We start from the raw sequence: 18,417 nt of genomic DNA on the forward strand, positions 1-18,417 counted from the left end.
GAGATGGCATAGCCTCCATTTCTGTGATTTCAAGCCAGTTCTTGACTACAACTCGGAAGCACTTCGCATTAAATCCTTAATGGAATTATGTGTTAAAGAGATCACAAATGCGATGTTGATTGAGAAGACTCTCTCTACTTTCCCCGTCTCTGCATTGATGGTTACTAAGAACTATCGAATTGATGTTACTGCAAGACGAATCACAAGGTTTCATGAGCTTATTGGAGCTATGAATGTCGCTGAAAAGCATGACAACATCCTTGTGAAGAACTATAATTCGAGAACCGTGGAAACAAAGCATATTCCGGAATCCAATTATAGTCGCGCCCCAAAGAGAGGGCGCTAAGAGCGAAACCCTAATCGTAGGGATACATTTGGATCTTCTGGTCCATATAATCGCTCTACTTGGGATGGTAACCGCTAAAATAGGCGATCACGGAACTGAAGAGGTCAACGTGGAAAGAGAGAGGGAGGCAACACCTCTGGCCATGTTGGTGGCGCCACCAACACTAAGAGCCATCTAAATGACACTTTCAAAGTGCCTCAATCAATGGAGTTTGAGCAAAGAGATGTATGTTCTCGATGTGGAGTGTCTGATCATTGGGCACACATTTTTAGAGCTCGTGAAGAAATTGTCACCTCCTACAAAGCATATTGTGAAGCAAGAGAAGCTCACTATATGGAACAAGGAGATCAAGAAGATGATCTAGAGTGAAGGGTTGAAGACTACAAATCAGGCTGGGATCAATAGATCGCCAATTCTGTTTAAGTCTTTATTTTTTCAAGAGATGTAATCGGCAATTGCCATATATTTTTGTAGTAAATGCCAATGGTTTAGCTTTTCTTCAAAGTAGGTTCACTCAAAGTAAGTGTGATGTCTAGGAAGGTTCTGAGATTAGTGGTACTTAAGCGAACCTTGCTCCACCGACATCTCTCGACTCACCTGGTCTCATTTATTTTGGAATTACCGAAAGAAGTTAGACAACTACCATTGTTTTGCATTAGCTATCATTTTGGATTAGATTTTGTTTAGTCAAAGAGACAATGATGTAACTGCGTTGGCTTATGAATAAAATTTCGTGTTCTTTATGACTCCATTTTGATTCTGAGCATATGACTTTTGTGACTACAATGGCTGGGCCATCAGTATTAATTCAAGGACATGGAATAGCCCAAGTTCCACTTGCCAAATGACACCTTAATTACTGTCACAGAAACTCTATACACTTCTAGGGCGAATCACACCTATGAATAGCCGACGGATTCCATGCAAAAACGCATGTAGAGAACAGAAATGAGTTCCTTTGCAATACCTCTAATAATTGCGAATAAAGGCACATCTTAGAGAAGTTTATGTGTCTCGCTAGTGGATTTTATGTCACTATTCGAGCTATTAAATCCAATAAAGTTACTAGGGAAGATCTCTTGGATTTAGACACATATTGGCTTTGTCACGACAGGATAGGTCATCCTGGTCATCATATGATGATCCGTCTACTAAAGACTTCACATGGACATCATTTCTTTCGAGCGAAACGAAGCATGAATCAAAAGTTGATTTCTAGACTTAGTGTGACCGACACAGCTGCCTAGGGCACTGCCTCCATCCACCACCAGCCTAGGGCTGGCACAGTGCCTATCCATAACGCCATGGATAGCGTCCATCATGGTGATGGCACCCCAGGTGATGTTGCAATCACCAACTGGCTTCAAATAGCGTTTCAGACGCTCAAGCCTAACCAAAATACTCATTGGTTGCTTCTAAAGCCTCTCGCTCGTTTTACAAAGCCCGTTCCTTAGGGAAATTAGGACTAAGACCGTCCTATGCAAAGGAAATGAACATACTCATTCTGTTCTTACATAGAATCCATGGGGATTCTGTGGATTGATTCAACCAACTTGCGGAGGCTTAAATATTTCATGATGTTGGTTGACACGCAAACACGCTGGTCACGTGTTGTGCCATTGTCCACCTATAAATGCTGCTTATGCTACACTCCTAGCACATATCATATGACAACGGGCTCACTCCCCAGATCATCTTATTCAGTCAATTGGATTTGACTATGCTAGAGAGTTTACATCGAAAGACTTTCGATGGATATTGCAATGGGATTGATGTTAGACATCATATTCCCATGTACACACCCAAATGGTCTTGCGGAAACGACTACGATGATAGTCCGGACATTGGTAATGCGCACCAATCTCCTTATATCCACTTGGGGTGATGCAATATCGCATGCAGCTATGCTAATTAGTCTACAACCCACTGCCACTCAATGTACCTCTGCGTTACAGCTAATGACTGGGTACAAGTATCGTACTTACGCATATTTGAGTGAGCCATTTATGTGCCAATTGCGCCACCACAGCGCTCTATGATGGGTCCTTACAGATGAATGGGCAACTACGTTGGATTTGAGACTCTAACAATCGTCCGCCACTTCATGCCCTTGCAAGGCGATCTCATGACAGCTAGATTTGCGGGTTGTCACTTTGATGAGACAGTCTTCCCGTCGTTAGGGGGAGATAAAAACACGGATGTTCAGCAGGAACGACAGGAATTGTCGTGGCCTGTCCCACTATGTCTCATCTCGATCCCTGTTAAAGTGACGAGATCACATAAATATGCTGCAAACAAGCCTGCAAGGAAGGACGTCCTTATGAGAGGACGTAGCACTACCCTACACGGAGGTAGGCATGGTGCCAACCCCAAAGAGAGTGGCATTCTGGCGTTACATGCCATGGCCCCTGCTAGGATGCGTGGGAGGCCCGTAGGTTCGAAGGACACTTTGGCACATTCCAATCCTTTGATCATCAAGACTCAAAATCCGTCTCATGAGAATCTTTTGGGTTAGGGTTATCGTTGGGGGACACCTCAACGTCAGAACCTATTCCTGAGAATATAGAGATCTATGAAACTTACACTAGTGTACATGAGACGTGGGATAGAAACTCCATCATAATTGATGATATAGTTGCGCATTTCGTTGCGCATGAGTTTGTTGAGTTAGATGATATCGAACCACGCTCCGTTGATGAATGAATGCCAACGTAGAGAAATTTGGCCTAAATGGAAAGATGTGATCCAGGTTAAGATAGATTCTCTAACGAAGAGGAAGGTTTTCAAGCTAGTGATGCCAACACCTCCTAACATAAAACCTGTTGACTAATGGGTCTTCGTTAGAAAGCGTAGTGAGAAAAAGAGATGGTAATCTCGCCTTATGGCGCAAGGCTTCTCATAAAACGCCCTGAAATCGACTACAATGAGACATATTCTCTTGTAATGGATGTCATTGCACTCCACTACCCTGTCAGTTTGATAGTTTCTGAATAACTGAACATGCAGCTTACAAATGTGGTCACTACGTATCTCTATAGGGATCTAGATACGGAATATACATGAAGGTTCATGGTGAAATTCATTTACCCAAGTCAAGTGGCTCTAGACCACGGAGTGCGTTTACAAAGAGGTTGAAACGCTCGCTAAAATGACTACTTGATTGGGAAGGGATATCCCCACGCGTTTCCATAACAAGTTTCGGATTCCATCGCCGTTCATGTTGGACATGATCTTCATTAGAAGCCCTTAAAGAGTTAAGGGAAACCGCTGAACACTTGAAATCCGATTTTGAGATGAAGGATTATGGGAGAATACGATTATGTCTCAGTTTGGAACTTGAGCATCATGTCGATAGATGCTTAGGCATTTTGACAAGTTCAAACCTTCAAGCACCCCCATGATCGTCCGTAACCTCGATCCTGAAAAGGATCCTCTTCGTCTGAAGGATGATGGCGAAGATGTGCTAGAGGCAGAAGTGCCTTACTTGAGTACAATAAGCGCATTATTGTACTTAGCTCAATGCACAGGACCGGCCATCTCGTTTGCAGTGAACTTGTTAGCTAAGGTATAGCTATGCACCAACGCGACGCTATTTTGATTGGTGTAAAAGATATCTTTCAGTACTTGAGATGTACAATTTATATGGGCTTGTTCTATCCCTACAGAGAGAAGATGGGTTCGGACCCATCACACACCAGAAATGTCGCCAACGCTGGCCTGCGTTCTCTATCCCCATCCCAAAACGATATAAGTGTTTTGGAAGGTCTTGCTGATGCTGGGTACCTCTCTGACCCACACAAAGGTCGCTCCCAAACTGGTTAAGTGTTCACCATGGGAAAAGACCGTGATATCTTGGAGGTCTACATAACAGACCGTAGTCGCTATATCTTCGAACCATGCCGAGATTATTGCTCATCACAAAGTGGTTCGTGAATGTTTATGGATTGGATCCATAATCACTCATGTTCGAACAATTGTGGTTTGAAGCCTACCACAAGATGAGCCTACGAGCATTTAGGATAATGTTGTTCGTTTTGAACAAATGAAGCAAGGCTACATCAAAAGCGACAACACCAAGCATAATCAGCAACAACAGACTCTCCTCAAATACCGAAGTGAACTAGGTTCGATCTGAGGATAATGTGGCAGACTTGTTTACTAAGTCATTGCCCAAATCCACGTTTGAGAAACATGTGGCAAGAATTGGCTTGTGGAAATTATCTGAACTCCCATGATCGTAGTGATCAGGGGGAGACGCAGACATTAGGGGGAGATGTCTACATGTTCGAAACGTAAAGGGTGTGTTGTGCTCTTTTTCCCCTTCGACCGAGGTTATTTTTGTCCCACTGGGTTTTTGATACTCGGCAAGGTTTTTAACGAGGCAACGAGAGAAGCACCGCGTTTGGGCAACAGAAGGGGGAGTGTTCAAGTAAACCCTAATTTGTGTTTGGCCCAAACTCTAGGTTACTTGACCTAATGGTAATAGGGTTAAATTAGAAGGATCTAGATTCCTATTCAATGTACGATTACTTTCCTTGTATGATTGAGATTCTATGCATTGTAATCCCCTATTATCAATGAGAACACACAGCAATTTACTCTCAATTTCGTTTCTCTACAACAAAGTTTTATTTATCTAAATCTAGGGAGATTAGTTCCCATTCTGGCAATTGAAAGTTCTATTAGGGGGTAATAGACACTTTGAATTGATGTAATCTTCTTTTTTTTTCTTAATCAAAGTTTTATTTGTCTAAATTTAGGGAGTTTAGTTTTCATTTCGGCTACTGAAAGTTCTATTGTCCCTAAATAGACGTCTATTGGGGGGTAATAGACGTCTATTTGGGGGCAATAGACATTTATTGGAGGGCAATGGGGAGCAATAGACGTCTATTGGGGTAATAAACCTTTTCAGTGACCTCTTTGAAGACTTTCGGCGAGGTTTTCAGAAAATTCCGTCGAGCGGCAATCGGTGACAGGATTCGGGCCGCCGGTGAGCTGATTCTTGCGACCAGTGACCGGCTCCGGTAAAGTCTCCTATAGTTTCTCTCTTTTCCATTTTCTCTCTCTCTCTCTCTCTAAGAACAAAGGGGTGAGGATAAAATTGTATTAAAATAAAAAATTAGAAATTAAAAATTAAAAAAAAAACCTTAATAGGGTATTAGGAAAAACCTCCTTAGAGTGTTTTGGGTAAGAGGGAATTAAAAAAAAACTTAATGGGGTAAGTGGGGAAAAAATCCCTAGAAATGGGGTAAATGGACGAAAACCCTTCATTAAACGCTCTCATAGCAGATACATCATTTTAACCTTTGTTTACAGGCTGTCCACCTTAAAATTGTATGTCAATGTCCCTTAAATTGTATTAAATTGGCAAAATTTTCTGGCCGGCAATTGTGAGCTATTATTATATGATATAGTAATTACTTTCTGTCTTTCATATTAGTGTTTTGAAAACCAGGAATGAATTACCGCTTCACCTTCAACGTTAATAGCTTCCTGTAGTTCACTTGATGCAAGCTAGATAGCCTTTATTTAACTTATTCTGCATCTGTGATGACTGATGCATCATACAATCGATCCCTGCTTCATATGTCAGTCTTCGATTTTAGATATTTAAAGAATAGTTTTACTAAATGTTAAGCTTTTGTATAGATTTTCCATTTTAGTTTTTGAGAGGTATGCTTGTGATTCTTTACCTGTGTCTGAGATTGTATCACCTTATATTAGGCTCTGTCTGCGATGATTGATGCATATCATTCAATTGATCCCTGCTTCATACGTCTATGATTTTTTATTTTTTATAGTTATTCACAGTGGCTAATTGCTGTTTCTTAGTGCATAAACTGAGAGATTGCTGTTTACCAAGTGTTAGGATTATGCTTCATAAAGCACGCTCCAGTCAAACTTTCTTGCTGCTTCGATACATTTCAAACTTTGGCTTGCTGAATGTTGGCAGTGTCAATTTGAATAGATATACGTGACTAAGTTTTTGAAACCTTGATTTCTTACATTGCTGATAATATGTAGTGTTTTGTTTAAGGTAAAATATTGTGATTGGTTTTTGGATTTCTTACATTGCTGGTAATATACTAATATGTAGTGTTGTATCTAAGGAAAGATATTGTGATTGGTTTTTGGTATGTTTACGTTTACGTTTTTCTGTGAATTGATTGTTGCATGAGAAAATATGCATCATAAAGTACAAGTAATATCTGATAGAATTTTACATGTGAGTCATGATTAGGCTCTTTCTCATTATCATTCTCTTTTTCTTTTTCAGACTCTGTGCAAAAAAGTTTGGTCTCAATTTTTTGCTGCCACTCCTTTATCTGTGCTTTGGTAGTATTTTGATCCATTGTTTTTATTGATCAGGTAGATCAGCTAAAGCTTAGTTAGATGTTTTTTGTATTGAATTCACAATGCATATAGCTGTGGTAATGTTTGATTCTTTAACTGTTAATATTTGATTATTCAGATTCTGGAAACAGTTTGTTATTGAATTTTCCAACTGCATTGGATTCAGGTATAGCTAGCTGATCGTTTGTTTTGACTTGGTGTTTGTTTTAACTGTGTTGATATATGATAATTTTTAATACAGTGATGGTAGCAAAACCTGGAAAAACGGAAATAACGAGACATTTACGTGATCAAAATGGAGAGGGTGAAGCTTTTGGTCCTATTTCTGATATGGATAAAGATCGTCAAATTAGATCAAGAAGGTGGCAACGACGTGAGTATTTACTATCACCTTTACGATGTTGGTCTAAATGAATGATTTTGGTAAAAAATTGTTATTAATTTATACTAATTCTATTATTTTTTTATTATTATTATTGGTTGGATGGCTGCCTCACAGATGGCATCCATATTTAGTTACATTTTGTATGCAATGTGATACATATTTAGTTACAATCATCGTAAGAAGCTTCACTGATTCTTGATTTTGTTCATTTGGCATTTTTGGTAGAAATTCTCTGTTTTCTCGGTTCATTCTTTGCAATGGATTATGGAATTTAACCATATTTTCAGTAGAAATTTTAACTGAAAATATTATCATGAGAATTTAGGATTCGAAATCAGTTCTCTGCAACTTTCACTATTTTCTACGTATGTATACTTGAGTTTAAGAAATGGGCAGCTTCAAATCACTTGAAGGATAGACCAGGTCGAGAACATGAGCAACCCAACAGTGAGTAATAGGCCACCTTTTACCCAATTTTTTCTCCTGTGGTGAATAGAACCACTACCAGTGCATCTGATATTGATACTAAACTTAGCCTTTCTATCCTATTGAATTCTAGGCACCCAAATAAACTGCATTGGATTCAGGTATGGACAGCTGATCATTATTCCTGTAACAAAAGGCAAATTCATGAATAATTCAGAAGGTTAAATGAGAGCATTCCAGCAATGATTGGAAATAAGACACTACTTCGCCTTTTTTTCAATGAAGCTTTGAACTGACAGCATAGTTAGTTAGTTAAAGGATCTGTGGTTCTCTTCTGTGTTGCTTTATAGGTTTCATTGGAAATAAGGCACTACTTCGGAATTTTTTTTTTTTTTTTGGTATTAGTATTTTGCTGGGTTTTTTATTTTTATTTTTATTTTTATTTTTTTAAACCAAATATTGTGCAGCATTTGAGTATTGATAAGTTATTAAGCACGCAAAACAATGAAATGTATGCACATTGTTCTCTTTTCTTTTTTGCCAAGAAGGTTATTGCTTGGCATTGGTTGAGTTCCAGTTGCTTAAGAGTTTCACTTTATCTGTTGAAATTACTGAGTATAGATCATGAATGCATTTGTGGTGCTTGCTATATTTGTTTGAGCTTTGTTGGTTAAATTAGTAACTGGGTTTTTATTTGTCAGCAGTGGTGATAGTTTAGCAGATAATCATGTGTAATAATACATTGATGACTATAGTTGTTGTTAGTTTTTTATTCTTGAAAAGATTGAAGCTTTTGTTTATTTAATTACACCTATATATGATATTTTTCTCATGTTCTGTTTGTATGATTCTGTTACAAGTTTGAGCTATATCTAGCATTGCTGTAATTGCTGTGAGAGACTTAAGTTTCTCTAATTTTACCAACGCCTTGGCGTTTTGGTATGAATATGCCTTCTGCTCTTATCTATATGTTGTTGTTTTTTTGGCTCTTTGGTTCTTTCTTTTTAGGATCAGAACACACCACACATATGTTCTGAAATGATTCTAAAATCTAAATACTTATGAAAGTGGTGAGATAGAAAACCTGCAGAGGGTTGTGAGGTGAGGGTGCATCTGAGCTGTACAAGTCTCATTTTCTAGTGGTATTGCCCAGATCCTCAAGGTCAAAGTAAACACTTTTGTCACCATGAATATGTGTGTGGTCTGTGAATTTGTTAGTCTACAGTTGATGAATGAATTTTTCCAAGCAATGTGTATTACTGTAGTTGCTGATTGCTTTTTTCCTTTTTTGTTAGGCTATTCAAATGAATAACTGGACACTCTTTTTATACTTGACATGAGTAATTTGTATTTTTATTTTAAGGTTCTTCACTCTTAACAACTTCAGTGAAGGAAAAAAAAAAGGACCTAAAATAAATATTTGCAGTAATCAATTGACAGAAAATTAAACTTTCACTATGAGATTTTATCTATCCATTGTTACTGTTTCTTTTTTCTTTGTTTGTTTGTAGGCATTAAAAATCTAATTTGTTGTTTTTGTGTAGTTGGAGCCTGAAAGTTGTGTATATTCAAGAAATTGGGAGGATCATTTTTAAACTGTTAGAGGCAGAGGTTTAGGAGTTTAAGGATTCTGCTCGAAGGTTAGCATTGTGTATATATACTAAAGAAAACATTGTTTTAATTGAGAAATAATGGAAAACGAATAAGTGTTTTTGTTGTTGAAGACAGGCAAAGGCTCCTATTAGGTTGGACAAGTATTAAGCATGTAACATCATTTCTTATCGAAACCTCTTTGACCTAGCTACTCTGTTAGGGTTTCTAGTTGACGTCCCGTCCTCGGAAAATTTTCCAAAACTTATGGGTTTCACCATCTTTGGCTTGATCCTAATCTCTGTGAGCATCGCGCTTGGTGATGGTTGTGGTATGTTGCTTTCTGGGTCGGGGAGCCGTCGTTTTGTTGTGGGGGAAGGTTGGGTTTCGTCTGCAACTTCTCGTGGTGGTTGGTGGACACCAGATCCGAGGTGGTCTAAGCCGGATCAAAGTTTCAAGGAGTTGGGTTGGAGTAGGTGGGGAATGGTAGAACGTTAGCTGCTGTTGGGGTGTCGGATCTGGGATCCCTTTTTGCCGGAACGGATGCTTGAATGCAAGGCCGGCGAGGGCTTTTGGAGGGCTGATTATGTCGTTGGAGCTACCGGCAGCGCCAGGGAAGAAGCCCGTCAAGGATCTGAGGACCTCAGACTGGATTCTCTTCCCGCCGGTGACAGTAGGGTGGAGCACGGGCTCAGTTTTCTTGGGCTAGGATGGGAGGCAATTAGCCTTGGGTTTAGTGCAGATGTTGAGGGTGAGGACGATGGTGGCTTGGCTATTGATGGGACTGACGTCCTTACCAGTCGAGCTCTTCGAGATGGAAGAGATGGTTGTGAATGCGACGGTTTATGGGTCGTCGGCGATATGGGATCAGACTCAGTATCTGGATCTCGTCAGGGAGCGTTTGCGGACACAACAGTGTTCACTCGATGCCGTGGGTGGGAGGTCGAAGGAGTTGGATCGGTGGCACTGATGGCGGGTATCGGCGGCTGTGTGACTGGCAGCTTTGGGCTGGAAAGGTACCGGTGGGCTCATTGGGTTAGGGTTTTGGCTTACCCTATTGTTTGGGCCTGCGTTGGTAGTGGCTGGGCCTCTTGGGCATTAATCTGGCCTGTGGGCCTCAGTTTTTGGTTCACTGGTCTAGGGTCCTTATGGGCCGGATTACCCTGTTACTATGGGGTTGGATGACTTGGGTCTTTATGGCCCATAATATTGCTTAATTTCTGTTTTGGGTCGCAAAAACCAATGTCTTAGTTGGTTACTTTTAAGTCTTGCTTCGAGGTTTCTTGGTTTTTATTAGAATAAAGGTGCGTGAATTTACCAAAAGGTGGGTGTACTCAGGATTTTGTGGGATTTTATTCTTTCTAGAATAGGTTTTCATGAGATTCTAAGGGGCGATTCTTTCTGATGACCCCATAGGGGTGTTTCGTTCTTGTACTGCTTGCTGAATTATAATGAAATGGCTGACCTATTTCTCTCAAAAAAAAAAAAACAATGGAAAATGAATATGTGATGTCTTTTTTCTATCATGTAATTGCTGCGGAAATGACATTGCTTGGAAGAATAATCTCCAAATAATTGTGAATTAGCTTATTATTAATCTTTTCTCTCGGACATTTTCTCTGTGCTCAATTTTGTCCATGAATTGTAGATCTATTTATTTGTACCACATGTTTCAGTCTTGCTATGTCTAAATCTCTTGCTTATATGTGGCACAGCAGGCATATACCAATTCCCTTGAAGAAAAAGAAGAAATAGACATTGCCAGATTTATCAGATTGGCAGTATGATTCGCTTACCAGATTGGTTGAGTTTTTGGATTATTGGGTGTATACTCTCAGTGAATATTTAGATTCTTCTTGATGCCATTTATCAGCATCTGATAATTTGATCTAATGATCATGCAAGGATTTCTGAAAATTTAGTCAATCACTTCATGAACAGATCAGAGAGGACGGGGAGAGGAAGAAATAGATCTAAAGTTTGTCTGACAATTTCACAACAAAAAGCATTAGCAAGTGAAAAAGTGGGATGATTCAAAGCCACTTGATGAGTTGATGTAGATGGCTGGATATATAAGATGGTTTGTTTACCCAAAGTGAAATCCTAATCAAAGACAGACAGAAAAAATAAGCAAGCTAAAATCCTAAAAAGAGGTTTCTTGCAAGTGGATTATACTTGGTGGTGTTATTTAAGTATGAGTTTAGACTGTTTAGTGATGTTCATGGTTTAGTGAGTTTAGAATATGTTCAATCAGTCGTATGTAATTACAAGATTTTGTAAATTTCATCAATGACAAATATCAAACTAACAGAGATGCCGAAGGGCAACTTACTTCCAAAGTTAGTACGGGTTCTTTCTTCCTTTCCTTTGCATTTGATTCTATGGTTGTCTCTCTCCCTTTGCTTTCTTCCCTTGCTTACTTTAGTTTTGATTTCAAAATCTTCAGCCAAGACATTAACATCAATTTTGGTAATCCGTCAACTTTTGATTACTTTGTTCTGTTTTATATATTAACAAGCAAAGCTTTTTTATGTTGCCAATAATTTTGTTTTTCATCAACAATGGTAAACCCCGCAGTAAAGCGCGGGCAGCCTTGCTAGTCTATTGTTGTTATAAATGACTTTGGCGACAGGGACTTGTCTACAATTTTGTGGAGCAGTGTTAATGATTTTGGTGTAGTGGTGTCTAGTAGTGGCTACGGTCAGCATAGTACTCTCCCCATTTTAGGGGTAACTTGAAATAATGCCCGAGCATGGCCTGCGGGTCTCATAGTCCATTGATGTAGTTGTGGTAATGCATTGTAGCAATTTTTTTTTTTGGACCAAAAAACAAAATATGTTGCACAATTACAAAGATTTTTAACTACGTTGATCACAAAATATTGCTGCCCCAACAGTTATACATAGCAGCTCATCCACATTGATTACAAAAAATAGTGGCTGTTTATGTGCAAAAATATTTACCTACATTAGTTACATGTCTATAGTAGTCCTAGCTGTTCAATTTATTTTTGAGGATCATTAACTTTATACATCATTCCTAAAGTAGTCATGGGTGTGGTGATTAGTAGTCTAGGTGAGTTCATCAGAATAGTTGTAATGAGGGGATCACCGGCGGGTACATATGTAGCTGATCCTTCATCTCACGGGCTGTCACTGTTGGTTACACATGCCATTATATTGAAATGAAAATCTGTAAATTTATCATCCTGTGATGCTACCCTTTTCAAAATTTTGCTTGGTGTTTCCTTGAAGAACTCCTTCCGTGCTGCAGCAGTGCCTCTCTTTCTAGTGAGTGAGATCTGGTGTGCAGCTTGCATGTCGGCTGGTTGCCTTGGGTTGGCATGAATTGATGGACATCTTTACAATTAAGTCTGGTGAAGCGCTTGGTTTTAGTTTTAAAAGCTTAATTTCTTCCTCTACTTGAAGAATCTCTCGTGGCAGGATGCGCTAATTTCTATAGGGTTTTTTTGACATTGACGTCCTCACATGAGATTACAAAGAGGTCGTCCGCTATTTTTCCCATTAATACCGCTACGGTTTGATCGCTTGTTAGAAGAACATAAAACCATCAATCAAGTGTGCATAGAACTACATTGGCATGTTACATCATGAAGTAAGAATGATTAGAAACAGATAGAAAGATTACATGAAGAAGATGCCATCAGTGATTGCTGCAAAAGGAAGACTTCTACTCTCTTACTGCAGCTTTTGCTCAACTAGTAAATAGGACTAGTGCTATTTAGAACATGCATAGTAGCGAGAGCAGGGACCTCCTTCTATATTGATACTATACTAACTAATCCCACCCATTAAGGGATGCAAAAGCATACCTTAGTATCTTAACAACCAAATCTGCATCTCAACAGAAACGTTCCACTTTCATAGGGTATTCAAATAACGTGTCAAAGACAAGTCAAACGAAATTATCTGCCACTTATAATTAACGAAGCCTAAAACTAACATCGCTTTCATCCTCAATGACAACCACAACTCTATGCCTGCATTTGTACACAGAACAGCATACTTCTGTAGCTGAATTTGTAAGAAACTGGCATTTATAGTGTTATTGGACACAAGGGCAGGCGTGAACACGATAGTATGAGGCTCCGTCAAGCGTCGAAAGCCATATGAGATGAGCTAGAATTCACTAGCAATTACGGGCACAGCCGTAAGAAACATAGAGAAATTTCTCTAATATTTGGTTTTTTTATTGATAATTTGAATGAAAATTACAATTTAAGAGGTGCCTTATATATAGGGCACATAACATAAACCTAATACAACTAGAAAACAAAAAGAATAATTTATTATAGACTAAAACTAGAAAACCTAATTAAACCTCATTAAATAAAAATCAGAAATAGAATCTTAGATACTAAAGAATATTACGCAAATATATAATTAGAATCTCAACCAAGATTTTGTTCGAGAATCCCGATATATCCAAAATAGTAATTTATGATTAATTCCATCATTAAGAAGCCTATTTGAATATCAATTTCGAATATTCAAATTATTCTTCTTAATGTGAAGACGCTTCTTTCTTTTCGGGATTCTTTGTTGAAATTGGCTAAAATCTTGTCCTACAACAGCGGGGTAACAACTAACAATTATTGATTCAATTCCCATACATCAAAAATGGAAGGGGGATAAAAAATTCTCATACCTGTCACTGCTCTGAAGGGTTTGGTCCAGAATGGAAATGGGGTTAAAATATGGATTACAAGCTAAACCAGTTTCCTTTATTCTCTTGTGTATTGAGCTTAAGCCACAGGCAGCCCCATACATAGATATACGTTTGGAAAACAGGATTACACATATTTAGATATATTGCACATATTGCAAATTTCTGCATATCAACAGCAAGGCTAACGCCTCCCATAACCGAGCTTGCTGTTCAAATTTGCCTCACCAAAGCTTTCCTCTGCCTTTACCAGGTTTCTTTTTGCAACTACGTGATCTACCTCAGCAGCAGATAGCCTCTCCCTTAACCTCTTCATTTCAGTCTCCAAAGCATCATCATCCTCTCTGAGTTTCTTCAATACTCCTTCCCTCTCCCCAAACTTCTTTATTTCCAAAGCTGATTGAACATAAGGCTCCAGCCAGCTCAAGTCGAATCTGAAGGTCTCAGCCTCCTCCCACAAAACTTGAAGGTGCTCACATGGATCATGCTCACGTGGATCCTCCATCATATCCTTAACCTTTGTAGTGTTCAGAAAATGCAATAGTCGACCCAAAGCTGTGAATGCCCATCCACTAAACATGAGAGTTCTTTTCCTCTGGCAGCTAATCAACGAAGGATACCATGAACAGACTTCTTCCAGTAATGGAACAAAAGCTTTCCCTACTTTCCCTAATCCCCTGAAATCTACGAGCTCGCCAACTGGGGTCAGTGGGGTGGAGGGAGCTTCATCGTTGTCGTCAACTATGGGAGGGCTAACTGGGCTATCAGTCTCCTGGTCAGGAAGCACTTGATCAGATTTTGGTTCTATTTTCAAGCCTCGAACTTTCACACAAGCAACATTTGGTTGAACAGGGTCAGAATTTATTGCATCCTGAAAAGCAAGCGTCTGTTCACAACTAAGTGATGTATGTGTGGTTGAAGCATCTGAATATTTCACAGAATCCACATGTGAAGACTGACTTTGAAGTTCCTGCTCAAGAAACTGTTCCTGCTCAAGAAAGGCAGTTTCTTGGTCTTTTAAAACCTTAATGTCAGCTTTACTGATTGCAATCTCAGCTTCAACAATACATGTGTCATCCACGAGATACCCTTCATTCGGGTCAGAAAGCTCACTTAGAGGCATGAATGATGTGAAGCCCCAGTCACTTTTTGTTGCACTGAACTGATGCTGAGTGTCTGTAAATCCAGACATGAAGGATAAAAAAACATATCGAAAAGAATGCCCACCTCATAGCGAAGTAGTACAAAAACACGATAAAAGGTCTGTATGCTTGGAAGACTCAAAAAAGTTATTGGATTTAGAACAAATTTCAGCGCATATATGATCATATTCATAGAGCAAGCCCTCAGCAAGTAAAAGTCCTTGAAAGAAGATTGTTACAAAACTTAACAAACCAAAAAGAAATCATTCTACTGCATTAAGAAATCAGCTTGCAATCAAATAAGAGACAAAGGCACAAGCATAAAAGCGCGATAGACGAACAAGATGAAGAAGATACTAAAGAAAAGAGGAAAAACACCTATTGTTATCGATTTGTCGCTGTCAAATTGATTAACGACAGTCAAGGTGAACTCGGCATATCTACTCCACCCAGATGGTAACTTTGAAGTATCTGCAACGTTCAAGTACATGGACAAGTATTGTTTCCCATTGCTCCCTTTTGGATACACCACGATCCGCCTGATCATAACCAGCCAAGTGTACTTATAAGAAAGCAAAGTAACAAAATTGATTATACGAGAATGTCATGTGAGATACGTATACCATTTGAAATCCCCGACGACAAAACCATCAGAGTAATGTCTCCGGGTTTTGATCTTGGAGAAGTTGTCGATTGTCCATGTGTAGGTCATTGATATAAGCTCACGACCCTCTTGCTGGTTATCCATTAATTCTTGTACCTACTTTAACCAAATCAAACCCACAGGTGATCAACCTCATACATATTAGTATAACCAGCGCAGCAGAAGCTACATATTAGCGTAACAGTCATACCTTTTTCGAGTTGAAAATGCCTGCGGCTCGCGAGGTCGAGAGAGAGTGTGTGTGTGCGCGAAGGAAGGTGATGGAGGACTTATATGCTTGTGGTTGAATTGATTAGGGCTTTTTAGAGTTGAATATGCTTGTGGCTTGCCACGGAGAGAGTGAGAGAGTGAGTGTGGGTGGAAGTGTGGAGGGGGGGTGATGGAGGACTTATATGCATGGAGTTGCCGAGTTGAGATATGTGGATGGCTGGCACCTGTCCGTACGAGGACGTAACAGTAGGGCTCTACCGACATGAGACGATGTGACGCGTGGCTCGCCAAAGAGCCACAAACGCGTTTGCGCTCAGGGTTCGCTTGGGCCCCACTCAAGGAGAAGACTCCACTTGTAGCAGTTGCGGGTTATAGGCAATATCCACTCTCACGCTGAAACCGACTTGCAGCCTTTTTCTTATTTTTTTTACAATTCCCTCTTATTATGTTAGAAATTGTCATTTGACACCATTTATTTTGTCTCTACTACAGAAATAATAATTAAAATTATAAATTTATTATTGAGAGGCAAAAGTAATTGCATTAATTTGAGTGCCATCGAGAGATAAATATTAGACAACTAAACAAAGCATGCTGCTGTCCATTCCTCCTTTGGAGGGTTTGCTACTTGGATGGATAATGATGGGTTGTTACTGTTATGTTTATCTTCTGTTTGTTTGTGTTTTCCCCACACTGTGGGTTTTGTGTGTGTTTGTGTTTGTACGGTTATGTTCTAATAAAAATTATCATTCCACTGCCAAAAAAAAAAAAGGGCTTGGAACCTAGAAAGAAGATAAATCCATTAATTCCTAACTCTAAGGGCTTTGAAGTTATTAACTATAACTACTTTTGCAAATTTTGAAGCGGAGACCCTTTGTGAGGACTGGTGTGATTTGTTTAATGGCTTAAATGCTTGTAATGGTAATCTTAGGAGTTTTGGAGATTACATCTTTTCTTTTCTTATACTGGGCAATAGATTTTCAAATCATCTATTAGTATGAGCGACTTTAGCAGTAGAGACGGATCTATAATTTTTTGTTGCAGTGTTAATGTTCCTAGTGTAGTGATGTTTTGTAATGGCTATGTTCTTCATAATAGTTTCTCTCCATTGATGCATGGTCTTGGAGTTTGCAATGTTTACTAGCGTCCTACTAAGAGTGGTGCATGCTAGCTCCTAGTAGCACATTTGGGGGAGAGTGGGAGGTGTGAATTTCACTATTTTTATTTTTATTTTAAATTAAACTCATTCAATATTTTACCTAATTCGGTACACTGTTATTCAAGACAGGTGATCTATGATACTAATTGAATTCTAACATATTTATTGAAATGACATTTTGTACCATTTTAGAAGAGGTTCTTCATTTACTTGCTCCAAAACACATAAGAAAATAAAAATGTTCTATTTCATTAAAAGATTCGCAAGAAAAAGTTGCAAAAAATAAATGAATTACTGCCTAAATAACATATGAAACTCGAAATTTTTTGACGCATTGTAGACCATTAACCAATCCAATACAAAGTTGACAATGCCAATTTGGACACAGACATTATCCATGCGCGAGCGTAATCTTTTTACACGCGCGTATACAGAAATACTAGTACATAATTGATCAAATAAGCAACTTAGAAAGTTTCACTTAAAATTTCAATAATTTTCTCTCAATTCCTATCATTTCTTTCAAAAATTTATCAATATCTAAATTTTCAGTTTTCAAACTATGGATATTTCCTTGATACTAGATAGGCAGATATTTTGGTCATTAGTTCAAACGATTCGATGAGCTTCATCTCAAAAGAAAAAAAAGAAAAAAGCGCATATGACTGACTAGAGACCAGAATTGTGCGCTTGGAAGAGAGAGAATCAGTAAGGTGTACAACCAGCCTGCTAATCTTAATTGGAACACTGTTTTAGTCCAATAGTTTTGACCGAAATCTCCCTCTGGAATCGGCCCTCATGCTGCTTTAATATCGAGTTCTCAACCTGTGAGTGTTCTCATCTTGAACTTCTCTAATTTTTTTTTCCTGGATTATATGATCTTCTAGGTGTTAGTTACCATGCTTGTTGTTTCTGGTTTGGTTTTTGATATGGTTTCCGTCTTTCTGATTGTTTAAAAATTGGGTCTTGTGCTTACCCAGTAGCATTATTTCTAAAGAGAAAGTTTAGGTTTCTGTTAAGATTTTCAGTTAGGATTTTTGCATTCAGTTTGAATAAGCCCTAGTCTTTAGCGTACGTGTTTAATGCTTTGAATTTGTTTTAGTTGCATTTATCACGTTGTTTAGTTGTAAATGTGAGCTAGGTTTTTTTGAATAAAGGGCTGGTGCGTCTGCCCTCAAGTCTTGATTAATGAAACTGTCGAATACAAGGGGGGAAATTGAGCCTAAACCCCTGATTACAATAGGCACCTAGAGAATATCTTGACATAATATCATGACTCCCTACTAAACAATTGTATTGAATTACACACCAACTAGCAAAGAGTACTCTACAGGCGACTCTATGTTATTGTAAAAGGCTATTTATAAGCCTAGTTTGTTCAATAAGATGTGTAAGTCATTCCCAGAAAACGTTGAGTACTCTTTCGTGGTGTATTGGTTCTTAACATTTTGTATC

The 18,417-nt window shown here is 38.8% G+C and overlaps 1 protein-coding gene across 1 annotated transcript; it reads right to left on the reverse strand.

Moving 5' to 3' along the window:
* Window positions 1-13,877: 13,877 nt before the first annotated feature.
* Window positions 13,878-15,946, reverse strand: LOC121048786 (MATH domain and coiled-coil domain-containing protein At3g58220-like). The gene is made up of 4 exons (XM_040515565.1): window positions 15,784-15,946; window positions 15,553-15,689; window positions 15,308-15,468; window positions 13,878-14,963 (listed from the first exon to the last, which is right to left on the reverse strand). The coding sequence occupies exons 2-4, from the start codon at window positions 15,675-15,677 to the stop codon at window positions 13,972-13,974; spliced, it is 1,278 nt and encodes a 425-aa protein (XP_040371499.1). The 5' UTR covers window positions 15,678-15,689; window positions 15,784-15,946; the 3' UTR covers window positions 13,878-13,971.
* Window positions 15,947-18,417: the final 2,471 nt, after the last annotated feature.

This window comes from Rosa chinensis, chromosome 1 (genome assembly GCF_002994745.2).
Source record: "Rosa chinensis cultivar Old Blush chromosome 1, RchiOBHm-V2, whole genome shotgun sequence".
Classification (NCBI taxonomy): domain Eukaryota; kingdom Viridiplantae; phylum Streptophyta; class Magnoliopsida; order Rosales; family Rosaceae; genus Rosa; species Rosa chinensis.

Coding starts and splice junctions, on each gene's coding strand:
- LOC121048786 (XM_040515565.1), bottom strand. CDS start 15,677: ATGGATAACCAGCAAGAGGGTCGTGAGCTTATATCAATGACCTACACA. Junction 15,469..15,552: donor GTCGTCGGGGATTTCAAATG/GTATACGTATCT, acceptor GGTTATGATCAG/GCGGATCGTGGTGTATCCAA. Junction 14,964..15,307: donor CGACAAATCGATAACAATAG/GTGTTTTTCCTC, acceptor CTGGATTTACAG/ACACTCAGCATCAGTTCAGT.